Here is a 27,127-nt window from a genome sequence, read left to right as displayed (position 1 = left end):
CGGCGGGTCAGCCGGGAGTTGGAGCCGGCCAAGAAAAGGGTCGCCGAGCTGGAGGCGGCACTGGCCGAGGCCGAGGCTCGGAGGGCGGCCACCGAGGCCGAGCGCCTCGCTATGGCGGAGGGGCTCGAGGAGGAGAAGGCTGCTCACGCCCTAACCAGGTCGGCCTTGCGCGCCTCGGAGGCGCGCTTGGGGGAGGTCCAGTCCGAGGTTGCGGGCCTCAAGTATGAGGACGGGGTTTCCCGCCTCCGAATCGAGCAGCTTGAGGCCCGAGAGAGGAGGGCACTCGAGCGAGCTGATCACGCCGTGGAGCTCTTCAAGGGGTCGCAGGAGTTCCGCGACATGCTCGAGGAGGAGACGGTGGACGGGTTTCTCCGGGGTTTCGAGAACTTCCGGCTGCAGATGGCCCGGTACTGCCCCCAGTACGACCTTTCGACGGTCCGTCCGAGGATGAACTTGGGCTATGGGTCCAACACGGAAGACCTTCCTGCCATTTTGACATCCGAGGCAAGATTGTACGAACAAGACCCCGCCGAGCCTTCGACGACGGCGGCCGAGACGGACGGTGTCCCGGAGGCGGCACCGGCGGCCGAGACGGACGGCGTCCCGGAGGCGGCACCCGAGGCCCCTGCCCCCGACCCTGAGCCTGTGCCGGCTGAAGGTCCCGAGGTCATCACTGTGCCAGACGACCCCGCGGATGTTGCTGCCGCCGCTTAAGACTTGGCGTATTTTTTCATGTCAGCGGACGAGATTGTGGAGGCACAGGCGGAGAAGATGGATCCTTCCCTGATAGAGATGCTAAAGAAGCGTGGGCAAGACAAGTTAGGGAGAAGGAAAGGTGCTGACTTGAAACGGGAAGGGGGATGGCATGATCTGGGAAGTGCTAAGCCAGTTGGAGAAGACCCCGAGCCTGTGCCGGCTGAAGGTCCCGAGGTCAACACCGTGGACGACCCCGCGGATGTTGCTGCCGCCGCTTAAGACTTGGCGTATTTTTTCTTTTTCATTGTATCCGAGGTCGGCTCTTGAATGGCCGACCTCCAATTTTGTAATTGGCCTTCCGGCCCTTTGTCAATGAAAAAATACTTTTGTCATTCTGTGCTCGTCTTTCCCTTTCTTGTCGTGAATGAGGCTAGAGCCTTAGCTAACCGCCTCGACGACCTCTAACTTTGTATTTTAGTTTTCGGGCTGCTTAACGAAGTTGCCCTTTTTCCTGAGTTATATCTTGGCCTTCTCGGATTTTAGTCATTCCGACCAAAGGGAGCTCCGAGCTTAGGTTTCTAGAAAATTTCTCTAAGTCCTATAACTCGGATCTTAGAATCGCGAAAGTCGTCACGTTCGGCCTTCAGGGAAATCCCAAGGCATTGAGGTCGGGCCTTAGCCCTTCGAGTAAGACCGGGCTAGGTCTGTTCGTGCCGCTATTCGGGGAGTCTAGTCGGGTTTCCGAACTTGACTCCCGGGTCTTTTGTAGGGAGCGCGGGCTAATAGTCGAATTATCGCCGAAGGTTTCCATGGTTATCGTTCTCGGAATTTACCGAGGTTTCGGTGAGTAAGGCTGGAATCTCTAAAGATCGCCTTAGTATCTGTGTTCGGCTGGTACACTCGCGGCCGGGACCACTTTCTCAGCTAGACATCGGAGTCTATGTATGGGGGCCGAGTTGGGCCCAAATTTATGAAGACTTTGTACAAGTTGAGACTTGACGAGTGGAGACTTGTCGAACGGAGCATGCATAATGTAGTTAGGAGATCGGTCTTAAGCCGACCCATTGGAGTAGCCCGACTTTGGGGCGAGATAGGACTCCAACGTTGGATGATTAGCAGTATGTAGATAAAATTTGACAAGGAGGGCATCGAGTTAGATGTACCTCTTGCATTCTCGGAGTTGTGTTTCACATGGCGGAGTAGGTTGCTTCCCTTCCTCGTCGACCTCCGGAGTCATTTTTGACTTGTAAGGGGGCTCGGGCTTTTCGCGGGCCCGACGACACCCGCCGAAGTTGAGAGGATCTGGGGAGGCTTTATTGATTTACAGTTCTTTTCGAGGTCGAGGGAGCTTGAGACCCTCTGGTCGGACCTCGGGGCGCCCCAACCTTGGTCGAGGAGTCTTGTGTCAGGTCGGCGGGCTTGAAGACGTCTTGCGGACCTGTGGTGCATCCCGAGATCGAGGGAGTTTGGGACTCTACGGTCGATTCTCGGGGCATTCCGAGGTCGAGGGAGTTTGGGACTCTACGGTCGACCCTCGGGGCATCCCGACCTTAGTCGAGGGATCGTTCGTCAGGTCGGCGGGTCTGGGCACGCTCTACCGACCTGCGACGCTTTCCGAGGTCGAGGGAGTCTGGTTCTCTACGGTCGACCCTCGGGGCATCCCGACCTTAGTCGAGGGATCGTTCGTCAGGTCGGCGGGTCTGGGCACGCTCTACCGACCTGCGACGCTTTCCGAGGTCGAGGGAGTCTGGTTCTCTACGGTCGACTCTCGGGGCATCCCGACCTTAGTCGAGGGATCGTTCGTCAGGTCAGCGGGTCTGGGTACGCTCTACCGACCTGCGACGCTTCCCGAGGTTGAGGGAGTCTGGTTCTCTACGGTCGACCCTCGGGGCATCCCGACCTTAGTCGAGAAGGCGCTACGGGGGGCCGCGAAGGTACTACCCCGTTGTTGGTGTTGAGCGCCACGGAGGGCCGCGAAGGTACTACCCCGTCTTTCCGAAGTGTCGAGGGGTCTGGGCACGCACTGTCGACACTCGGGGCATCTCGACCTCAGTCGAGGAAATCTTGCGCCAGTCGATGTTTCATCGTCCTGCGATACTTCTCGAGGTCGAGGGAGTTTGGGACTCTACGGTCGAGCCTCGAGGCATCCCGATTTTGGCCGGGAAATCTGAGGATCATAGACGACCCAATATTAGAAGAGAATTACAGTCATCAAGACGAGAGAATTATTTGCAAAAAGGAAGCTGAGTCCATTGTCCTGATTGTCTTGAACCCCTAGGGGTTTCATTGGTGGTACATTCGTAGATTCTCGGAGTTCCAGCTTCGCGGAATCGGGGTCCCCTCTAGGGACTTCAATTTGTATGCTCCGGGTCGTTGTACTCGGGCGATTTGATATGGCCCTTCCCAATTCGGGGCGAGCTTTCCTTGCTCGGTCGGTTGAGAAGCCTCGGCTCTCCTGAGGACGAGGTCCCCTACTTTGAAGAGCTTGGGCTTGACTCTGGAGTTGTAGTATTGGGCCGTTCGCTGTTGGTATCTTGCCATGCGGACCCGGACGACCTCTCGTGTCTCTTCGACGAGGTCCAAGTTGCTCCTGAGCTGGGAGAAATTGGTGTCGGGGTCATAATGCTCCACCCTTGGAGAAGGCAGGCCGATCTCCAACGGGATGATGGCCTCAGTGCCGTATGCTAGGTTGAAGGGGGTCTCTCCCGTGGGCAGTCGGAACGTGGTCCGGTACGTCCAAAGGACATTGTACAAGTCCTCGACCCACTGTCCTTTGGACCGATCAAGCCTAGCCTTGAGTCCTTGCAAAATAGTGCGGTTAGTTACCTCAGTTTCCCCGTTTGTCTGGGGGTGGGCAACCGAGGTGAAGCGGTGATCAATGCCGAGCTCAGAGCAAAATTCCCTGAAATGAACATTGTCAAATTGTCGACCATTGTCGGATATAAGGATACGGGGTAGTCCGAATCTGCAGATTATGGACTTCCACACGAAGTCCCGCATCTTTTGCTCGGTGATCCGGACGACGGGTTCGGCCTCGACCCATTTGGTGAAGTAGTCGATGGAGACGACCAGGAACTTTCTTTGTCCGAAGGCTAGGGGAAAGGGCCCCAGAATGTCAATCCCCCATTGGGCGAACGGCCAGGGGGCGATGATGGAAGTCAGCAGGGCTGAAGGTCGGCGCTGGATATTGGCGTTTCGTTGGCACCGATCGCACCTCCGGACAAAATCCGTCGCATCCTTCTGGAGTGTGGGCCAGTAATATCCTTGCCGCAGGATCTTATGGGCCAGTGCCCGACCCCCCAGGTGATTTCCGCAGATCCCTTCATGGACCTCTCGGAGGGCATAGTCCGCCTCGGAGGGGCGGAGGCATCTGAGAAGGGGAGAAGTGAATGATCGCCGATAAAGTCTATTCTCGTACAAGACATACCGGGGGGCTTGGCACTTGATTCGGCGAGCCTCTGTCTCATCATGAGGTAGAGTCCCGTCTTGGAGGTAGCAGGCGAGCCCATCGATCCAGCTTGGCTCGGAGTCGATGCACATGGTGGGCTCGGGTTCCTCCGTGCTGGGGATCTGAAGATACTCGAGCGTTGTTCCCTTGGGAAGCTCGCTCATGCGGGAGGTTGCCAATTTGGACAGCTGGTCTGCCCTGAAGTTTTCCGCTCTGGGAATGTACTGAATGCTGAAAGAATTCAGGGCAGACGTGGGTTCCCGCACCTTTTGGAGATACTTTTGCATGGATGGCTCTTTAGCTTCAAAGTCTCCTTGGATCTGGTTCACTACCAGCTGGGAGTCGCTGAAGGCCGTCAGGTCTTCCACTTTCAGTTCTTTCGCCAGCTTGAGCCCGGCGATGAGAGCCTCATACTCGGCCTCGTTGTTCGAGGCCGGGAATTCGAGGCGCAAGGCTTGCTCGGCCACCACTCCGTCTGGACTGGTGAGGATGAGTCCGGCTCCGCTACCCCCCGAGGTTGAAGACCCGTCCGAGTGCAGGACCCATGGCTGCCTCGGGGCTTCCTCCGCGGATACGGATGGCAGCTCGGGGTCGTCCGGTAGGGTACACTCCACGATGAAGTCGGCGAGTATTTGGGCCTTGATAGCTGGCCTGGGCCGGTATTCGAGGTCGAATTCTCCGAGCTCGACCGCCCATTTGGCGATCCTCCCCGCACGATCCGACTTTTGCAATATTTGCTTCATGGGCTGGTCGGTCAATATAGCTATTGTGTGGGCTTGGAAGTAAGGCCTGAGTCTCCGAGCCGAGATGATGAGAGCGAAGATGGTCTTCTCAAGTTTAGAATATCGGGTCTCAGCATCCCTGAGAACCCGGCTGGTGTAATAGACTGGCTTTTGGAGCTTGTCCTCTTTCCGGACGAGGACGGAGCTCACTGCAGCTGGGGAGACGGCCAGGTATAAATAAAGGATCTCGCCCTTCTGGGGCTTGGTGAGCAACGGGGGAGAGGCCAGAAGGCTCCGGAGCTCTTCAAAGGCTCGCTGGCATTCTTCTGACCACCGAAAGTCTTTCGGCCGTTTGAGGCTCTTTAAGAAAGGGAGGCAGCGCTCGGCTGACCGAGAGACGAACCTTCCCAAGGTGGCAACTCGCCCTGCGAGCCGCTGCACCTCCTTAACTGTCTTCGGAGGCGACATCTCTTGCAGTGCCCGGATTTTCTCCGGGTTGGCTTCAATTTCGCGCTGGGTCACTATGAAACCCAGGAACTTGCCTGAGGTGACTCCGAACGCGCACTTCGCTGGGTTGAGCTTCATTCGATACCTCCTGAGCTTGGAGAACGTCTCGTTGAGGTCGGCTATGTGGTGTTCCGCCGCTCGGCTCTTCACCAGCATGTCGTCCACGTAGACTTCCATATTTCAGCCGATCTGATCTTTGAAAATTTGGCTGACCAGTCTCTGATAGGTGGCCCCAGCGTTTTTCAGGCCGAAGGGCATCACCTTGTAGCAGTAAGTGCCCTTGTCGGTGATGAAGGCCGTCTTCTCCTCGTCTTCTGGCGCCATTCGGATTTGATTGTACCCTGAAAAGGCGTCCATAAAAGTTAGCAGTTGGTGCCCTGAAGTGGAGTCGACGAGCTGGTCGATGCTTGGGAGGGGGAAGCTGTCTTTTGGGCAAGCCTTGTTCAGGTCGGTGTAGTCCACGCACATGCGCCATTTTCCGTTGGCCTTCTTGACGAGGACTACGTTGGCGAGCCAGTCCGGGTAGGAGACCTCCCGGATGAAGCCGGCTCCGAGGAGTTTGTCCACCTTCTCGGCCGCAGCTCGTTGTCATTCCGGGGCGGAGCCTCTTTTTTTCTGCTTTACAGGCCTGCTAGTTGGTTTCACCTGGAGTCGGTGGACCATGACCTCAGGGTCAATTCCCGGCACGTCCGCGGGCGACCAGGCGAAGACGTCAGCATTGTCCCGCAGGAAGCTGACGAGGCGATCCCTCTCGCGGGCGCCCAGGCCGGAGCCGACCTGCACAGTTAGCTCGGGAAAATTTTCTTGTAGTGGAATTTGAACAAGAAGCTCACCGGGCTCTACTTGCTTCTTCCAGAGGGTGTCCCTCGCGTCGAGGGTTTCTATGGGCAGCGAAGGGCCCGTTGGGTGGTCCGGCGCCTCAGTTGGTTGCTTTACTGTGTGGGCCGCCATGTAACATTGCTTGGCGACCAGCTGGTCTCCGCGGACCTCGCCTACTCCTTGGTCGGTGGGGAACCGCATGAGCAAATGGCGAGTTGAAACCACGGCTCGAAGGGCGTTTAGCCCTGGGCGCCCAAGGATGGCGTTGTAGACCGAGGGCAGACGGACCACCAGGAAGTCCGTCCTCACAGTGCTCTCCCGGGGGGCGAGGCCAACTGTGACAAGGAAGCTAGCCTCACCTTCAACCGGGACCGAATCTCCGGTGAACCCAACCAGTGGGGCATTGATTCTCCGGAGATGTCCTTCTGTCAATCCCATTTTTTGGTAGGCATGATAATACAAAATGTTGGCTGAGCTTCCATTGTCAACTAGGACACGTTTTACATCAAACCTATTTACAATCATTGAGATGACCACGGCGTCATCGTGAGGGGTCTCGACCCCTTCTAAGTCCTCGTCCGAGAACGAGATGACTTCATCAGTGCGGAGGCGTTTCGGGGATGCTCCCTGGGCGACTGCCCTGCCGAGGCCCTCCCAATCATGTTAATGGTGCCGGCGATAGGCCTGTTGTCGTCCGGATTTTCGGTTGGTGCGACATTCTCCGCCGGCCTCCTTTCCTCGCGCCGGTTTCTCACGAACCGGTTGAGTACTCCCCGACGGATGAGTGCTTCTATCTCATCCCGGAGCTGGAAGCAGTCCTCCGTGTCGTGCCCACGGTCTCGGTGGAAGCGGCAGTACTTCCTGGGATTACGGGGAATTCCCGTGTCTCGCATAGGAGGCGGGGGTCGGAAGAAGTCCCGACCCTCGATTTCCATCAGGATCTCGGCCCGGGGGGCGTTGACGGGTGTGTAGTTCTCGTACCTCCCTAGGTACGTTCGGGGCCGTGGTGGAGACCTTGGTCGAGGAGGCGTCCTCTGCTGTGGTCGCCCCTGCTGACGGGGCGGGCTCCTCAGTCTGGGGAGATTCTTCTCATGGCGGGGGGATCGGCTCCTCTGTCGGCCGCGCTCCTCGCGGCGCTTCTTCTGCTTCTTTGAGGCGGGCTCAATTGCTCCCCGCCTGGAGGCGACCGCCTCTTCGGCCTTGGCGTACTTCCGGGCTCGGGCCAACATCTCGGTGAAGTCGGCCGGAAAGCTCTTCTCGATGGAGAAGAGGAATCGGTAGGAGCGAACCCCAGTCTTCAGAGCCGACATGGCTATCGACTGGTCGAGCTCGCGAACCTCCCATGTGGCGGCGGTAAAGCGGTCCAGGTACTCTTTGAGGGACTCCCCCTCCTTCTGCTTGATGTCCAGGAAGGAGTCTGACGTCCGTCGTTGGCGCCGGCTGGCAGCAAAGTTGGTGGCAAACTGTCTGCCGAGCTGCTCGAAAGAGGTTACCGTGTTCGGCTTCAGTCCAGAGAACCAAAGCCGAGCGGTCCCTCGGAGGGTTGCTGGGAAGGCCTTGCAAAGTATGGCCTCCGAGGACCCTTGTAGGGCCATGAGGGCCCGATAGCTCTCCAGGTGGTCGAGAGGGTCAGTCGTCCCGCTGTAGGGTTCTACTTGAGGCATTTTGAACCTCGCGGGAACCGGCTCATCCTCGATCTGGCGGGAGAAGGGGGACTTGGTGATGAACTCAAAGTCTCCCTCTTGTCTTGCCTTCTTGCTGTGGAGCGCCGCAATCTGGCGCTCCAAATGCTCAACTTTTCGGTCGAGCTCCCCCACCCGTGGGATTGTCGCTGTGGTTTGCGCCGGCTCACGGTGGTCTGGGGCTGATTCTGCCTCAGAAAGTTGGGGTCTCCTGTCGAAGTCTTCCCCCGGCAGCTCCCTCCGGGGAGAAGTTCGTTCTTCGTTGTTGGCTCTGGAGGAGCCATGCAGGTTTTGGCTTGGGAAAACCGGGCCGTTGGGGAGACACTCCGGCGGGGCCTGGGCCCGTGGGGGGAGCGTAGGTAGAGCTTCCTCGCGCCGCAGGCCCTGAACGGCGGCGGCCAGGGCCTGGACTTGCTGTACCAGGGCATCGAACTGTTCCGGCTGGACCTGAGGAACTAGGTCAGCCGGAGTTGGAGAATTCTGAACGGAGCGTCCGGGACTTTGCGGGGGACGCCGAGAGATGTTAGAGGCTCCCTTACTTCTCAACTTCATGATTGCTACTCGGTCCCTTCCTCTAGCGCCAACTGTTGCTGGAAATTGGACCCGGGGGCAATCTTCAGCCGAGGAGAGGGAGCGGCGAGTGGCCACCACGGCAGGGCGGCGACCGGTCGGCGGGCGGCGTCCTCCTTCTGGGGCGATCGGAGAGAGGGAGCAGCAAGTCCTCACGGCGGGGCGGCGATCCGTCGGCGAACGGCGTCCTCCGTCTGGGGTGCCTGCAAACAAGCCGGTGGCTGGGTCTTCCGGCGCCGGCCCTCCGACGCTCAAGTCAGGGAGGGGGCAAATAGTGTTGAAGAGGAGATAAAGTGTTTATAGAGTGTGTAATTTTTCCAACCCCTCACCTGGGAAGCCAAGGTTCCCTTTTATAGGCGGGGGTCGGTGTACCTGTGATATAACGGGGCGAGGCCGTAGTACGGCTCAGCATGTTGTTCAGGTCGGCGCACGATCAGGCGAATTATTACATTGATGTCGGCGGTGAGGTCGTCGTACGACCTGAATTGGGGCGCTGCCAGGCGGATTATTGCATCGGTGTCGGAGGTATGGCCGAGATCAGAGACTTATCATGGTTGACTAGACTCTGCTGGGCTAACTTGCCGTGGAGAGCTGAGGATCCGTAGATGACAGGAGCCATGCGCATTAATTGTGGAGTAAGCCGGAGATCCGCATTAATGGTGGAGTAAGCCGGAGATCCGCATTAATTGTTGAGTGAACCGGAGGGTTACAGTGGCCATGCGTAATAAATGCCGGAGGGGCGTCAGGGTATGGTCCTCGGCCGGACCTCAGAGGGGTATGGCCGTAGTAGGTGGCTGACAAGAGTAGACCTTGAACATCAAGGTTTTCCTAGATCGGAGTTCTCGAGGTCGGTCGTCTTGAGGTCGGGCGTTCCGAGGTCGGACGCCGACTTCGGCGATTGTACGGCTTCTTAGAGGCATTTGTGTCATTTGGGGGGGAAAAATCTTATTCCCCCCAACATATATAATATAAATAGATAAGCCTTGGCTTTGCCCTATCTTCTCAGCATCCATTAATTCCATAATGGGAGGAGGCCAATTCCCATTTTTTTCTCCATATCTATTTCTCTTCTTTTATATCCCCCTTATGCCCACCACCAGTACAAGAGGGAGCTTGGGGGAGCGGGGAATATCGCGGACGCCACGAGGCGTTTAAGCGGCGTGGCCGCTCCCCTTTTTGGAATCCCACGCCGCCCGTATGTCCCGTCCGGCCCCCATCGGCCCTGACCCCACGGCTTCGCCGTAACCTCGCCCCTCTCCGCGTGAACCGGCCGTTAATTGGGATGGCGGCAGAGAATTCCGCCGTTAGTTCCTTCGCACGCGTGTACGACAGTAATGCCTCGCGAATGGAGATTCGCGCAATTTGATGACGTGACAGCAGGGAAAGAGTTTCGAGGTGGGGCGCCAAGTCAGGTATCCGTTCATGGTGTATCTCGACTGGGATACTGGAACCATCTGATGGTGACTGGATGGTTGGTGATTGCTAAAGCGTAGAAAGCTTCAAATGGGACGGTAACATGCTTGGACTCTAGCTCCGGTGTGGAACCTAATTCTAAAGCTATAGAACGGGTATGGATCCGACAAAACCAGATCGCCGGAACAAAAAAAAAAAAAAAAGCTCAAAATAACCGGTATGAATCTTTAAAGTGCAGCTGACTCTGGTAGATTTTTTTTTTTTGGAAGAACCACGTATATATTTCTTCTTCTTTGTATTATTTCTTTTTTATCTAATTTTATTGACCATACCCACATTCATATTGTGTGAAGCGCCGTTATACCAATGAGATTAGTGGTATGGTATTTGCATTATTATTTACTGCATTCTTTATGTGCTTAGCTATTCTTAGCATGAATGAAGCTTTGGAACAAGTGAATACACAAAGAGACATGAAGATAAATTTTTTAATTTGTCTTGATAAATATACAAATGTCGTAATAAATCTAAATATGCAGCGGATGTGGATATAGAAAAATTGTTGCATGCACATGTACAGCATTGCGAAAATTCTAAACATCTGATCCAAAATGCAGAGCAAGAATTCTGAAATCATGATCTAGCTTATAAGAGAAAATTTAACATACAAATATCAACACGTTAGTTATCTAAAAGTTTACAATGATTAGCCACATGGTTCAATTGCAATAAGAAAATCATGAATTTATGAAGCCACAAACAAGCAAGACATTTTTTTTGGTACAACACAAGTAAGACATTCAAGAAGGTGATATTACTCGCATTGTGATTACAAGAAAAAAGGCTGCACACAATGTGCTAAACTTGAGTGAGCATAAAAATTTCCATATTGCAGCCTCCCATCCTGCCTCCGGTAGTTTGTTCTTGTCCTTGGAAAGACACGGAATTTTATTGCCACATTAGGCTACATACCATCATAATAGAATGAGATCTGATACATATAACGATTCGAAACCGACCAAGATTCATTCCCAGCTTCTTGTTGCCGCATCACGAACAAATTCAGAAATATACAGAACCTCTCATCAGTGATTTGATAGATGACATACATAAGCATAACAATTATGCACACATTGAAACATATGTTGCTGCTAACTGTAACTAAACTAACGAACTTCATAACAGATACTTGCTCATTATCATTGTCATTGTCATCATCAGTGTGTCCTCACAAGTTTTTGTGTCCATCCTTGCCACACAAGCCGTCTCCCTTCTCCTACTTTCAAATCCCCAATCCTTCTCTTCCAGTTCAGTCCTCTCTTTTTACTTTCTTCAGAAGCTGTCTCTTCTAAATAACTCCTCGGAGGAGGGTGTGGAATCCCAGTCTCCATATTCTCTATGATGCTTTGAACCATCCCTAACACTTCGCTCATCTTCGGCCTTGATTTGGGACGGCGTATCAAACATTTGTTTGCCACAGCTGCAAGATTTGTTGCTGATTTTAGAGTATAACTCCCTTCTAGCCTGGGATCTACGATCATATGAAACTTCCTGATGTCGGATATGTACGGTTTGACCCAATCCAAGAGCTTCTGCTCGGCTTTGGGGCGGTTCCTATCCATTGGGCGACGGCCAGTGATAAGCTCGTAAAGAACAACCCCGTAGCTCCATATGTCGCTCTTGGCAGTCAGGCGCCCAGTTTGGATGTACTCAGGAGCTGCATAGCCAATGGTTCCCACAACCTGTTTGGTTTAGATTATAGAGGAATCAGACTTGTCTTCAAAGCATCTTTATTAGATAATGCAACTCCACTACCGAGAATATAGTTAGCTACATTATAATTACCATTTTGTGGACACTGGACAATGAATTAGTCTAATATTTTCTCACAAGATAAACCTATGATTCATGCAAAGTCATAAGTTCCTCATTAATTTAGTGAATATCTATTCACTATGGAATAACTAATGCAATAATACATTCCCAAAATGCTCTCTTGTTGCATGACTAACACTGAATATGAACCCTGAAAATATAAAAAAAAAATTGTACCACCAGGTTTTCTAATCAAAGTACAATCTTAATGATCATCTACTAAAACTCTTACAACTAAAATCTTCTTGAGGAAGTCTTTCTCTGGGCTTACTGGCTATGCAGCCAAAAGCATCCAACTGCTATGTTATTAGTTATTCAGAATTTCTGATTACAACCTTTGTCACAGCAATTTCCTAAATGTATATGATAATAATTAAGATGGAGGCTGCCAGGAAAGAAGTGAGAAATCCTGATTAACAGATATTTGTTTCCAGATTCTGATCGTTGTAGATGTTAATTACTAATCAAATTACCCCTGCAAATAATTTTATGTTCATATTTGTGTCTAAAGTGTTTATGTCAATCTTTTTTGTCCAAATGTTCTCAAATTCAGTGACATTTGTTACATGAAGAAGAAGAAGAAGTACTTTAACATGCCATTCCCCTGCCTTGAGGGTGGTTAACAGGACAATGCATAGGGTTAGTTTCGTATTGTTTCAGACTGCATCATTGGGTGAACCATTCAAATTTTGGATATGCTTTGCCCAGACCTGGCCCATTGACATACCTACCTATCCTGACTGCTCTTTTTTTTACTCTCTTTTTATCCTTCCTGTCAATTTGCAAGACATTGTTCCTTGTTTTCCCTTCAAATTGGTAAATGTAAAGTTACTAATTTTTAAACAATACCAACTTGACTATGGTTGCCAAAATCACATACTGAGATGCCACAAGAGTCCAGGCAGATACCTCAAGGGCCCATCACTAGAAGCAGCTCACTGAGGCAGGATTATTTATGCATAAACCTCGGAGGCGTTTCACTTAGGGGCCCCTGGCAATCTTGCAAAAATGTCAAATACTATATATCTAACTAACATGCATAAAGATACCAACTTTTTGGTGTCAGTTTCATAAATCAAGGTACAATCAACTAAAGTTTCAGAATGTTTTACAAGGCACTCTCGAACTAATATCGACCTTGAGTTGTCAAATTCCTGGCCAAGACAACCATAGGCAAGAAAGAATTCTGCCATTAAACGTAAGAAGACCAATTAGTGGAACAAGAGACCTCCCTTATTGGTTCCAGAGTTTAAGCTCGTGCAGCAGGAGAGCAACCCTATAAGGATTCCTAGACATGGAAAGAAGATATAAAAAATGGAAGCAAGAGACAATTTGAACATACAATTTGCATATTTTATTAAAAATAAAATCATAATTTACATTTTTTTCTCAACATACATACAGGTTGCAAATTAGTTTTAGAAAAATCACAATACTTAAGTAAAACATGACCAGCACATATAGCATAGTCACATACCCTATCACTTTCCAAAAGTTACCACATATTATCAAATAATATGAAGTCTCTTTGAATTAATTTATTTCATTATGTAGATAAATTTTGATATTCATAAAATTGATTAATAATAGACCATGCAACACCTAGATGACACTTAGGATTCTAGGCATCTGACCATCTATGACCTGGATCAAGACTTTGCTATCAAACTTTTTGAAGTGTTTCCACATTGTCCATGAAAATTCGCGTGTAAATGCTGATATTCCAACAATAAGCATAATAAAGAAGATGGAAGAAAGTGCTTAATGTTATTAACAGAGACTAATACTGGCATGATATGCAACAATGCTGAGGTGTCTAGATAATCATATTATTCTTACTGCTGTTGAAACATGAGTTTGTCCTTCCGCTGGTCCTTGTCTAGCCAAGCCAAAGTCAGACAATTTTGCATTCCAAAGCTCATCCAAGAGAATGTTGGATGTTTTCATATCTCGAAAAATTATCTGTGCATACAGATCATTTCAGTATATGAAAACCTTTGTAGGGATCAGCATGATAATCACTAGCAATAGAAGTACGCTACTGGTAAGCAACTAAAAATCATAAAAAAAACATTTTTCTTTTTTTGTTATTGACCAAGTATTTTAGAATGGCAGCTGTCTATATGCTGGGATGCTAGCAAAAATAAAAGCATAAGTTTTTAAACGTTGTTTTATTGGTTTATACAAGTAGTTGTAAGATAATATGTTAAAGATAATTCTTAACTCTTGACACCCCAAGTAACCAAATGAACATTTTCCCTGCTCCAGCATTTACTCATTTTGTTAGCAATCCCCAACTGCATGCATGAAGAATGAAGCTGTTCATCCACTAATTTTAAAATGTTGTTTGGAAGCATCTTGAAAAAAGTGGGGGGGAAAAGGAAAATGCTATGTAGGGTCAATTTGATTGCCCATAATAGCTGTATATCAATACCCTGACTAAAGTGGTACAAAGTTCTCTTATGAAGGCATACTGTCTGACACTACTACATTGCCAATTAAATTCAATTTGTATTACTTTAACTCAGGAAACATTTATGCCAGCATATTGTAACAAAGGATCTCAAGTCCTGGCTAAACACCATTGCAGATGCACCAGTGGTACAAATGCGTATATTCTTCAATGACATTTACCAAAAGTACATCGGATGTTTAAAAAAATTATGAATTTAAAAATAAATAGATAATAAGCTCCAACTATTTACACTGATTTGGTACTGTACACTTGTCACTAAAGCTTTTCGATTTTGATTCCATTTGGCCATATGTACGACATCCTTGTATAAAACGTCCAATAAAAGAATACATACTTGACAAAAAAGAGAAAAGGATTGTGACCTTTAATGATGATGAAAGCTTTAAATGGAAGAAAGCATGGATAGAATAAAAGGGAAAAGGAGCATGACCCTTGATGATGACAAAAGCTTTAAGATGGAAGAAAATGTGGGGGATCTCTTATAGTGATGGGAAGGATAAAGAGGTAAATAGTGAAAAAGTGGCAAAGAGAAGAAGATGTAATGGAACTAATGTACTCAGTTTGGTTCGTATATCATTTTAAATAGGTGGTTGGCTTTTGGTAGCCCAAATATATTTAGGCTGCTGCACCAACCCTAGCATGCACTATCACATTCTACTTATTCTGTGTAAATTCTATATGAAGAGGTGGCCAGCAATAAGTGGTCCATGCAATTTACATATCTTACTTCGAGAAATGCTGCTTAATCTCATTTGAATGAATAAGCCATATAATAAATAAAAGATGAAACTTATCTACTGGATGCAAAACAGGAGGATATGCAAAGATGCAGCAATATATCAGAACATATATTGCATGATTAGGAGAGGTTGTGACATCATCCAACACTTTCAACTTGGTCACTATGATTGGCTAGCGCATGCTCCATGCACAATACTACAATAATTGTATGAGAAAATGGTGCTGATGGTTGCAATGGTTTTTTTTTTTATCAGTCAATTCAAATCTTCCAATCAGTTATGGCTCTCGCTTACGCATCCCAAATCCAACGTAGTATAAAATGAAAAAGTGATTGGATAAAACATCTAATAATAAAGTGTGGAGTCCAGAATGGGTAATTAGATCTATAGATTTTTTTTCTTTCTTTTTTGTCTGAATTTGCTTCAAGCAGCTCGAAAATGAATATGCAAATTCTGTGACAGATTAAAGGATTGACTAAGACGGGGTTGTTCAAATGATTTGAGAAGCTCAAGCTCTACTCGAGCTCGACTTAAATTCAAGCTCAAAATAAGCTTGGTTCATATTTAATTGAACCAAGCTTGAACTCAATTCATAAGCGCTAAAAATTTATATATGGTGGTCGTGTTATATTATATATATATATATATGTAAAGATAATACATTTCTTAGTACAAGTGGCAAATTAAGACCCGACCCCCAACTGACCTGCTTTAAGCAAGTTCGGGTTTGACATAAATATGTCTAGGTCATAACCAGGTCAACCTGCCTAAAGCAATTTATTAAACAAGTCATGATCAAGTTTAGACCTCCAACTCATTTAATAGTTGGGTCGGGTCATGACTCCTCGTTTAACCTATTTAAAACCTGCAAAACCCATTTAGAAACCACTTAACCATTTAAGACCTACTTAACCTATTTAAGCCATCGAACCTAATTCAAACCGTTTATTAAACTGAATATACAAATTGGGTCGGGTTACATGTTTAAAAGCAGTGGATCTAGAATTCCTTAACGCAAAACACAATGCCTGTGATCTAGGTAAACATGAAATTGACAAAAAGGAAAACAAAATACCTGGAAATCCATTTCTTCATGCAGGTATGTCAAGCCACGAGCAGCATCAAGAGCTATCCTCAGTCTCATGGCCCATGGAAGAGGCTTACAACATCGAGCTGACAAATGATTCTCCACACTCCTGTTAGGCATAAATTCATATACAAGAAGACGCTGCATTCCTCTTTCATCATCTTCAGCACAGTAACCAATAAGTTTGACAAGATTTGGATGTTCAACCACCCCAAGAACATGTACTTCAGTCAACCATTCCTTGTGTCCCTAAAGACAATATTAGGATCAAAATGTGTTCAAATAACTTTCTTTCTAGTTGATCAAAACATCAAAATTAAGCATAAATTCACAAGTTAACAGAACAATTAATTATTTAGAAGAGAACCGAAGAAAAGGTAGCAAGCTCGGCTAGTGAGGCATTTATGGTGTAACTCAAGTAAAATTGACACATGGAATCAGAAATTGATATGTTGCTAGGCTATCCAAACATTCTTGAATAACCTAGATATCTAAACTTTTGTCAGAGATATGGACTGGTCTGAAAATTCTATGGTTGGTGAATAACTTTCTTCAAACTACTACAATTAAATAAATGAATCTTACTGGCACAAAATTAATATAAGTGAGGAAATATTTCTGGGCTTTGTTTTCTGGGGCAGTGGTAAACAAATCTATACAGTAACTTATTTCTATTAATTTAACAGTTTATATCCATTTGGTGGATGCCCACTCAAGTGTACCCGAACACATTTATTGGACCCCATTATATTATGGGCTGACTGTGGATACCAAATTTACATATACAGTTCTTATTCTTCCAGACACTTCAGAGGGGGAAAACGTGTCTTACTAGGGGCAAGTGTTTCAGTCAAACCATTAAGAACAAAACCATTCAAATGAAAAAAAATGTTGTGTTAAGAATGAAATCCCAAATAACAGTTGAATGAAGAAAGGTATTTGGCAATCATACAAGAACGATGAAATGACTTCACTTCATTCTCCCTATACTTATATTAGATATATCATTTTTTAATTCTCCATTTTTCAGCAGAATGAATCAAACACATCACGGTATCTCTAGGAACGAATCTTGATTGGGACATTACTTCTGTTTTTAGTCGTACTATATTCACATTCCATTTGCTCTTTGGCTCTACCGTATTTTCATTATTTATCTAAAGCTTTCTCCAAAATTCCAGCATTAACAGATTTTCACCTCATCGACTTCTACTGTATCATCTGTGAACGGCATACACCATGTCTTCTTCTAACACATATAATTAGTGGGTTAATTAATAACATGTGAAAAGCAATAAGCACTCAAGTTTAACTCTGGGCATCAGCCCACCACAGCACTAGGGAAGTCACCTGACTTACTGCAAATAATTAATGCTTGTTTCTGTTTGTTTAATTATAGATGTCCATTGGATCTCTATACAACCCTTAGAGAAAACTTTATTTCCTTGATATGTAATAAATTAAGCTTGTTTTTACTGTATCATATGTTTTCTCTGCACCTTGGGGAAACATGTTCTAGTGTTTCTCCTTTCTTTAGTAATCTTCATAAATTGTCCAAGGAAAAATAGTATCCACATTGTTGACATTCCTATCATAAAACCAAAACAGTTATTGGAGCTAGTTTTCATTTTACAGGCTTGATGATGAAATGTAAGAATAACACATTATGACTTGTAAATGGGAGCCAAAAGTGGACTAACATTCTGAGACAGAATAATAGCATTGGCGATAAGGAACAACTTTTCTAACATAGGCAAGTACTGGCAAATAAGACAAATAGAAACATTGCCATAATCTGTGGTGGAACAATATTTTCCTATCTGTTTTTGTTGTCAAAGAGTTTGCACTGGAGCAAGACCCATTAATACAAGATCAAGTTTTCATTTACACAAGGTCTAGCCAATGCTCTCCTAAAGGTTCTACAATGATGATAGGACCAAGCACATGGGTCCTTTCTCTGAGGTCAAATTACTGACATCTCAACCATATAAATGTCAATGCACTAACTTGTAGAGAAAAGGAAACTTCATGTCCAGTTTATGTTAACTGACTATGGTTAACCATTAGTTCACATAATGATTTTATGCTTGCCAATACAGTATGAAGGATACAGCTCATTTTTTATCATTCCTAAGATTTAAAATATGAAGACACTTGGGTTACAACTGTTGCAGTGTTAGCTTAATAAAATGCAAGTTTATGCTTATAATAGCTTGGTTGACAAATTAAAGGTGTGTGATTTTTTGGGGTTTACTGCTTGTGCTTCTTTCTTCTTCTGCTAATATCAATGGGGTATATTTTTCTTCTGCATTTACTCTTCTTTCTTCTGCACTTGCTCCTTCTATATCAATCGCTGTGTTCTTCACCTCAGTCCCATATCTTGATATGTCTGGTGTAATAATGTCTCATCTGATGTGTCATTACCTAGAATGGTGCATTCTCCAAATGAGGAACAAATACAGATGGAGAAGTGGAAGACTATGAATGGTTAAATAGGAACTTAGCCCCTTGAGGGGAACTGATGGTAAGATCAGAGTTTTAAAATATTTTGGTTCAACTCATATGAACCCACGCTTTTTTTTTTTTAATGCTCTTATACAATAAGTAACATTTAGGCCATAGTTGTCGTCAACTATATAATTATTCAAGCACTCAACAACTGAAAGGTAATAATTAGACGTTTGGAACAGCAAAGTGAAATGACTCTTGATCAAAAAACTAAACAAATTATGTGATTTAAGAGCAGATGATCTCTTTCTGGTGTACTTGGGGCAAATGTTCAGTCACCTTCTCATTTCCTTGTCATTTCAGTCAGCACATATTGCAAAAATCCTTCTGGTACTTCAGCACGTGATCACCACTAGCTACTGGAAAGAAATATTTGACAAATAAATGCTTCTTCTTGTTCTACCAAATGCAATTACTTTTGTTCCCTAATCATCAATTTTTTGGGATGTGTAAATTTAATTTATAATTTATATGATGATGTTTGGGAGGTCAAATAAAATTGATACTCCAAACTGATCAAGAGGGATACATGGTTACAAGATGGACTTCTCTATATCATGAAAATAATTTCAAAAGTAACAATTTTGTCGCATGACCAAACCAAGCTCCTTCAGTAAAGAAGTTTTTCAAGACCATTTATGAATAAAATTTAGAAGATTTATATATTATCCAGGGTCGGCGGAACCATCCCAATGGCGGACCGGGGCGTCCCGGCAACGGAAATGAAACCCGTTGCCGAAGGAGGAGAAGGAGAAGGAAAGAGAGGAAAAGAAAGAGTGAGCAAGAGAGGGAGGGAAAGGGAGAGGAAGAAAGAGAGAGGGAGGTGGAGGCGGCCGGCGGAGGCCGACGATCCAGGCCGAAGGCGGAGGCCGATGATCCAAGCCGAAGGCGAAGGAAGTTTCCGCGGCTGGGTTCCCTGTTTCATTCAAAACAGGGGTCCGGCCGCTTTTTAATTTCGCGATTTTTAAGTGAAAACGACCCTCCGCCGGCCACCGCTGGCCCTCCACTAGCCTCCACCACTCTCCTCTCTCCCTTCCTCTCTCCCCCTCTCTCTCTCTTTTCCTCTCTCCCGTTCGCCCTCTCCCCCACCTTCTCTACTGTGTCGGTACAAGCCCGGCACGGCATAGCGCAGGCCCATACTGATCTGTCCGCCAGGCAATCGGTCTGGTGCCCGGTACCGGCACAACAGACTATTGCCTCACATTTAAGTTCCTAACAAGTGAAATTTTTTTTTCTAAAGCATCTTAAAACTATTCTTTTTATTTTATTTTTTTTTACAGATAAGCAACTCAGATCTGAAAACTTCAAAGTTGCTTAAATCCTCATAAGCTAAGTTATGGACCTGAAACCCTGCCTTAATGTTTGCCAAAGATGTGTAAAATGGCGAGCAACAGCAGTGATGGTGAAGGAACAGTATCTCATGGAGCCCCCCCCAACCCTACAGCTATTAAAGACATGTCTACAAGCAAGACAAGCAAACATGAAGGAATGTCATCCTATGGAATTCCCCACTACATATTATCAATATAAGGATAAATGGCAAGATGTGAATGTTGTCACATGGAAGGTCTGGAATTAAAGTATACGAGGAAAATAGTGGATGCCATTGAAGAGTGGCAAGATTTTGGAGAGAAAAGTAGGAAATTTTAGTGGCTGTCATCATGAGGGTAGAAGGTAGTTTTGCTGTGGATGACAATCAAATAGACTAGGAGATCAAGAAGATGTAACTGCAGACTGACTACCAAAAAGTATTTGCTCCATTTTTAATGCCCTAACTCATTCTTACCGGTTCGTAGTTTGGTTACTTCTTGTTTTGGTATTCCATTTGTAATTTGCTTATGCCAATATACATTACATAGAGTTGGATAAAGGAATAACTGTTTCGACTTTGTTCCTTGTCATGCCAGGAAGAGTAGTCAAATGCATAAAACATGTAAAAATGCAGAACTCAAGAAGTGACAAACTAACAAGAAAAAGAGTGAGTGCATGAGGGAAAGAAAGCACTTCATATAATATCCTGTCCAACAAGCGACCATGTTTCATGACATATATCAGTCAGGTTTATCAACCATCAAATTCAGGCTCCAGATTAGAGTTTACCAGTTGAAATGCTGATACATTATATCAGTAAAGAAAACAGAGATGCAGGACCAAGAAGAAAGAATTTATAATTACTTATCTGTAGCAAATTTTAGTTTATATATACTTCAAATGACATGTATTGTTAGTACACGACAATCTATGATCATTTTGTTTCAGGGTAAGCACATGTGAGAAGAATTTGAGGGACAGCTCCCTCAAATTCTATATTACCCAACTTCCTGTAGTAAATTACCACTGTTAGTTTTTGTAATCTCTCTCCTCTTCAGTTTCCACTGCCCTTTTTTCAGGTTTTCTTCTTCACGGGAATGCCTATATTGGTCTGCATGATAGTTCTGATTCTGGCATAGATAAAAGAGCTCATATGAGAGTCAAATATAGTTCTTTAGCAGTGGAAAAAGCATAGTTGATTGAAAATTAAAGTCTCATCAGCATCAATTTCACAAAGAAATAGCCCAATGATCTGCCTCAAATATGGTTTCTACTGTGACAGAATCTTTCATGCTTTTCTACCTTCTAGTGCTTCACTTTTTCGAGGTAATCTTGGTGACAATGCTCTAAGTCTCAGTAACAGGTCGAATAGTGGTACCTACAGTATGGTACACTGCATATTGGCATGTGATAAATTGTTGGATTCAACATAGCATCCATAACGATGTGTTCATAAGGGAACATATCAAGCCCCCAGACCATACCAGTACCATATCAGGTTGGCACGGTACGTACTGGACTATCAAGTACAGTTGGGTACTTAAAAAATTGCCTGGTGAAGCTTGTAATGGAACCATAAAACATGGGAATTTATTCATATGCAATTAGTCAAAGAAAATACATTGTCAAATCTGTGCATATGAGTTTCCCTATGCATAAGCCCACTAGGCAAACTGGTAAACCAACTAAATGATTGTATAAGACCTTGAAATCCAAAGTATACCATCTAATTCAACCAAAACCACTAAAAAAATTACCTAATTTGGCTGAAACACAACTTTAATCCCACACTGAAACTTTAGGCCCAATTTTTGAACATCAAAATGACTAAAACAGCCAAACTCAGAACACAAATCTAGTAAAACTTGAATACAGCATCAACACAAGTATTTGCATGCTTCAAATGGTCTCGTATAGCTCAAGCAATGCCTAGGGAAAGAGAACTAATTTGTAAGAACTGAAAATTGATAAAATTATTTCCATTAGGAATCCTTGTTTGCATCAGCAAGCCACTTAGATTATCTCTCCATTCACTTTCCTCATAGTAACTGACACCCCAAGCATTCATATTCCCCTATATCTACAATGACAAACCCAAAGGCATTGACATAAGCAATAAGGCAAATGATAATTGTCACCTAACTAACAAATAGCTGGACAAAGATTTAGTGTTATAGACAATTCTATACCGATAATTAGACTAAAAGGTTGATACATGATAATTACCTAAATAGAAGATTATTTGTATCCATAATCTTAAAATCTGTACCCAGACAAAGAACTTTTCCTTCTTGCTGCTTGCCAGCAAGATATTATTCAATGATATGTAGAACAAAAACATAATGTTATGAAGAATAAGTAATAAAGTGATATTTTTGAAGGAAAGGAACATAACGAATTTAATAAAATAAACTGATGAATAGATGAAACTGTAAATAACTCACCTGCAGCCCTCTGCGACTGAGTTGTTTTATGGCAACATCTTTCCTTGTGTTTGGTTCATCAGAGCTCCTGATTGCGCCCCTGTAAACACATCCAAATCCACCTTCTCCAATCATTAGTGAGTGGCTGAAATTCCTTGTAGCATTCCTCAGTTCTTCAAAAGTGAATGTTCTGAGATTGCTTGGTCTCTGTGAGAAACTAGGGAACTGAGACCTCCCTATGGAGTCAGCACTCATGTCTGAGACACTAAGAGAGTTGAGCTCAGACCCTGACCTCCTCATATCACGATCTGTCGACATGGTGCTGCTTGACATAGAAGATGGAGACCTCCTCGCTTGAGGTTCTCTTTTCTTTCCATTTGAGAAAGGGAAACACTTCATAGCCTCACTGTAAGACCCCTTATTTACTCTGCAGATTGAAATTAAGAAAAGAAAAGGGAGTGAACTTTTTATATCACAAAGCGCTAAAACATCTCAATTACATCACAGATAACATTGTATAGGACCACTAAAATACACATAAACAATCAACAATTAACATCAAAAGAATTTGTTGTACGCTAAGATCTACACACCATCAGGGACTAAAAGTTTGTAATTTCCAATGAAACGCAAGGAAAGACTAATGGAATATATAAGAAGTATATCAATAGGCACCAACAAGAACAATATTTTTCCTCCCTCAAATCATGTTCCAAAAAGGCAACCTCTAAGAGTGAAAACGTGTCACCTCTATAAGAGCAGAAGTCATCATTTTCCTCCCATTCAAGTTTCAGATACCCAGATTAATACAAGGGAACCAGGTTTCTTCAAGAGAATCCTCCACCATCTTTAATTTAATTAAAAAAGACGTGTGCAGCTGCTATATTCTTTCGAGAAGGGGGGAACTCTTTTCTACCCAACCATCCCATTGAAGGAAGAATTTCAAAAGAAATTTGGAAGGAGGAATAAAAAAAGATACATACTCAAGATACTGAAGTATAACCTAGCCCAGCAATTATGCAAGAATCACAAGTCACTTTCTTAGAGCAAAAACCTTTCTTTTTTTGGTTTAGAATATAGGCAATTTCTCAGCAGTTCGCGCAAAACCCACCTTTACAATTGTCCTTTTAAAACCTCAAGCAAAACCATTACAAAGTAAGTAATGAAACAATCCAAAGTAACCATCATTTCCTCTCTAAACCCATATCAGAAATTCCACATGCAAACCTCAATAACTCAATTCTTCAGAAAGTTAGCAGGTAACTCGCCACATTATATGAACAAAACATCTTATAGCCAAACAATTAGCATGACGGAAGACCCTCGTAGTTTGCTAAAATCTTCGATTTTTTATTGATTACCAGCAAAAAAAATCCAAGAATTATCCAAATGAAGGAACAAATAAACTTGTTTTAAAAACGATAGAAAAATCCATATTTACACATTCGTAGAAATTCCAAAAATTATCGAAACGAAAGAGCAAAGAATCTTCCTCTATTCTCAAAGCGATACAAGAATCCACATTTTTCTCTTCAAAAATCCTACCTTTCTAACAACGCGTGCAGCAAGACCAGCAAAAGAAAGGAAAAAACCAACGAGTTCTTACTTTAAAAAAAGGAGCTTTCTTTTGAACTCGAACTTGCCTTCCAGCGAGAATGAGCAAGAACCCACGAGTCTCCTTATCTCTCAGGGGTTTCTCAGAGAATTCTCAAAGCTCGAGAGGGCCCTCAGAGAAGAATCGACGATGAGCATCCCATGACGAGATGACGAGTTAAATACAAGTCAATGCGGTAGGTTTCAGCTCACCCAACTATGGACACCTCACCGGGAAGACGACACGTTTGGAGAGGGAGAGGAGAAACGGTCGCGAGAGCGATAGGCTTCTGAAAGGGAAATGGGATCAGACCTAACCCGAAACGTAAAGATATAGAACTGCTTAAGAGACGAGTGGATCTAAACCATGTTAAAATTTTTTTTTTTTTTTCTATGCTCAAATCCAGCCCATAATTTATAAAAAAATAAATAATAATTAAAAATTAATTAATGTAGATTTTAAAGTACACTTTTATTTTTTTAAAAAAAAGTCTCTTTTTATGTGTCCCTGCATAAAATTGTCCCGAGCGAGTGCATTAATTAATGAGTTAAGCGTATGATAAATTTTTCTAAATTGGATAGGAGGTAATAGAACTAGATTTTTGTGAAGATTATTATTCCATAATCCCATAATATAAAATTATTTATAGAAAAAAAATTAATGTATTAGTGTGTGTATATAAATGCATACATATATAGAATGAAATATGTGAATGGTTGAGGTTGGATAAGACCCACAGTGCTTTCTCTTTTAGCAAATGTTATATCCCTCACAAATAGATGGTGGAAAAGTTGAAGCTTACTCGTGGATATAAAAATTGTAGACGGATGACTCGAAGAAAAAAGAAAATGCAATGGCTTAATAGATAGGATAATGGAGAGATTTATTCTTCCTAGCTACCTAGCTTTATTCTTATATAAGCTGTGGCTCCACTTTATATATTCTTTTCTAGTTATTTATTAAGTAAATAGTATTTAAGGTTTTGTAAGATAAGGGAAATGTTGGGTCCACTTCATTATTTAGAAGATAATTCACTAATATGTAATCAATATAGACTTGAAGTCATATATGTATTATTTATTAGGTTGGAAGAGAATATTAAGTAGGAGTTTTTGACCTCTATCTGTCAATTCAGAATCCTCTGACAATGTGCTGTTTTAGTGAAGGTTGCCAGAGTAATGCTGTCAAAGATTGATCATCTTTAACATTATTTGAACACTCCTAACTTCCAGATTTGTAACCTCTATAAATTTAGATAATCGAGAATTACCATTAAATCCATACAACTAGAGGTTCTAAATTTGAATCTTAAAGGGTGCAATCTCAAGTATAGGAATCTAAAAAAATATAATATGGATGAGGAAGAGCTTAACACATGGAGAAAGAGCTTAACACATGGAGAAAGAGCTGTGGCATGCATAAGACCCCTGATGGCCCCATAAATCTGGACGGCCATTAATGCCTGGTAATTGACCCTGACCCACCAAAGCTTCATTCACGTACAAAGAGAAAGAGTCGTTCATGGATGGCGCACTGTAACTGCATAAGGAAAACAAGATTCGACACGCTTACACCGAAGCATAAGCATGCCTTAAAACTAGAAGCTGGTTTTCTAAATCCTCCAAGCCTATCATCCTTATGTTGTTTGAGGCTATGGATTCAGCCATTTTGAATGAGAGTTGCTGATTTAGCACAATAGTAATTTTTTTTGTTTATTCTTGAAAGGCTGCCCTCTTCTTCTTTGGAAGCCAGTACTCTGTCTCCTCTATGTATTCTTTGCCATCTTGGCTTAATCAATAAAAGCTGGGTGGTCTACAAACTCCCTTTCAATCAACAAAAAAAAAAAACAGAAAAAAATCAAAACAAAGCTGACGTTGCAAGACTGTTAGCCTACAACACAAACAATGAGTAGTATTCAGTGATACACTAAGTAATTATAAAACAGAAGTAAAGTGATGATTAACAATAGGTTTGCACAAGTAACAGTATCAATGGATGGTGCTCGGTAGTTTACCTACTTTGATTGTTTAAGCAAGCAAGCAATCTCTTATTTAGAAAAAAAATTAAATACTACAGCAAATATCCTGATGTAAATTACTTTAGAATAATCAAATATGATCATAAGATTTGTCGAATTGTGTTTGGTGCATTGTTTTAATCACAAGTTAAAAATCCTGAATTTAGAGACAGGTAAGGGTGATAACAAGCTCATTTCTTTAAAAAAAAAAAAAAATCCACGTGAAGCTAATAGTTATTGTGATTCACAACCAACCAAATATTTTGTGCACTTATTTGCACATATAGGGAAAAAAAGTTCTATGAGCAAAATTTGTAGGAAGAATTTATTCCGCTACTTATTTATAGAAAATTATTTTAGAATATCAAAAAACAAATCTCAAGTTAAAATGATATAACAATTTTACTATATTTTATTTTTAGATTTCAAGAACTAATTGATTCAGGGAAAACTCTTATCTTATTTTTCTAGGAGCCAAATTGTTCGGCAAACTAGTTGGCTATACTTTAATTCCTATATTAGAATCAGAAATTTTCTTCTAAATTACTAAAGAAATGTAGTGTCTACAATAAATATTATAGTTATTTTAGAAGAATATAATTAAGCTCTAGCTTTTAGAATAGAAAAAAATCTAAAAGTGACACAAAGATGAGCATTTACTTAAAGTGAACCAGTACAATAAAATATGGCCTGTACCAGTTTGCCTAGAACTAAAGCAAGGCATGCATTAAAATTGCAAGCCAAGAGCAATTGAAAAGGATATTATTATAAGGAGATCAAAAAATAAAAAAAAAAGGTGTGAAAAATGATTCTAGCTTTCTACCAAATCATATGGTTATGTTGTGCTTATAGTCTTGCCTTTAAGTTTATCTATTTGAGCCTTTGAGGTCCTTGCATTCAAATAAAAATCCAGACTCATGTCATCAGTTAATAGCTAAATTGGTGCACTTCATATGATAATAGTAGCCGAAGCATTGGTTTACACATTTTATCAAAAGGATGTACATGTGTTATATATTGGAACTTTAATCAGTGATTCATGCATGCGGTTCTTGAGCGGAGGAAAAAACCTTAGTAAGTCAATCAAAGAATCGAGTTCTATCTCTTCTTTTGTTTCTAGAAGAAATATGATAACTCCCAACGATGTTTGTAGAGAAAAAAAAAAACATCGTAGGAAACTTGTTTCAAATAGCAATATAGTCTTGGTTTGTACTAACACTTATTTAAGACAGACCAGAA

General features: G+C 43.7%; 1 protein-coding gene across 1 annotated transcript; it reads right to left on the bottom strand.

The window, feature by feature from the left end:
* Window positions 1-10,614: 10,614 nt before the first annotated feature.
* On the bottom strand, window positions 10,615-24,124 carry LOC103696856 (serine/threonine-protein kinase PCRK1-like). The gene is made up of 5 exons (XM_008778578.4): window positions 23,884-24,124; window positions 22,299-22,704; window positions 16,024-16,284; window positions 13,572-13,694; window positions 10,615-11,599 (listed from the first exon to the last, which is right to left on the bottom strand). Exons 2-5 carry the CDS (start codon window positions 22,674-22,676, stop codon window positions 11,075-11,077), a joined length of 1,287 nt encoding a protein of 428 aa, XP_008776800.2. The 5' UTR covers window positions 22,677-22,704; window positions 23,884-24,124; the 3' UTR covers window positions 10,615-11,074.
* Window positions 24,125-27,127: the final 3,003 nt, after the last annotated feature.

This window comes from Phoenix dactylifera, chromosome 2 (genome assembly GCF_009389715.1).
Source record: "Phoenix dactylifera cultivar Barhee BC4 chromosome 2, palm_55x_up_171113_PBpolish2nd_filt_p, whole genome shotgun sequence".
NCBI classification, from domain to species: domain Eukaryota; kingdom Viridiplantae; phylum Streptophyta; class Magnoliopsida; order Arecales; family Arecaceae; genus Phoenix; species Phoenix dactylifera.
This window is presented reverse-complemented; position numbering and strand designations above follow the sequence as displayed.

Excerpts from the sequence above, each read along its gene's own strand:
- LOC103696856 (XM_008778578.4), bottom strand. The coding sequence starts at position 22,676 with ATGAAGTGTTTCCCTTTCTCAAATGGAAAGAAAAGAGAACCTCAAGCG. Across the intron at positions 13,695-16,023 it reads ATGAAGAAATGGATTTCCAG|ATAATTTTTCGAGATATGAA; the intron begins GTATTTTGTTTT and ends CTGTATGCACAG. Across the intron at positions 11,600-13,571 it reads AAACTCATGTTTCAACAGCA|GTTGTGGGAACCATTGGCTA; the intron begins GTAAGAATAATA and ends TAAACCAAACAG.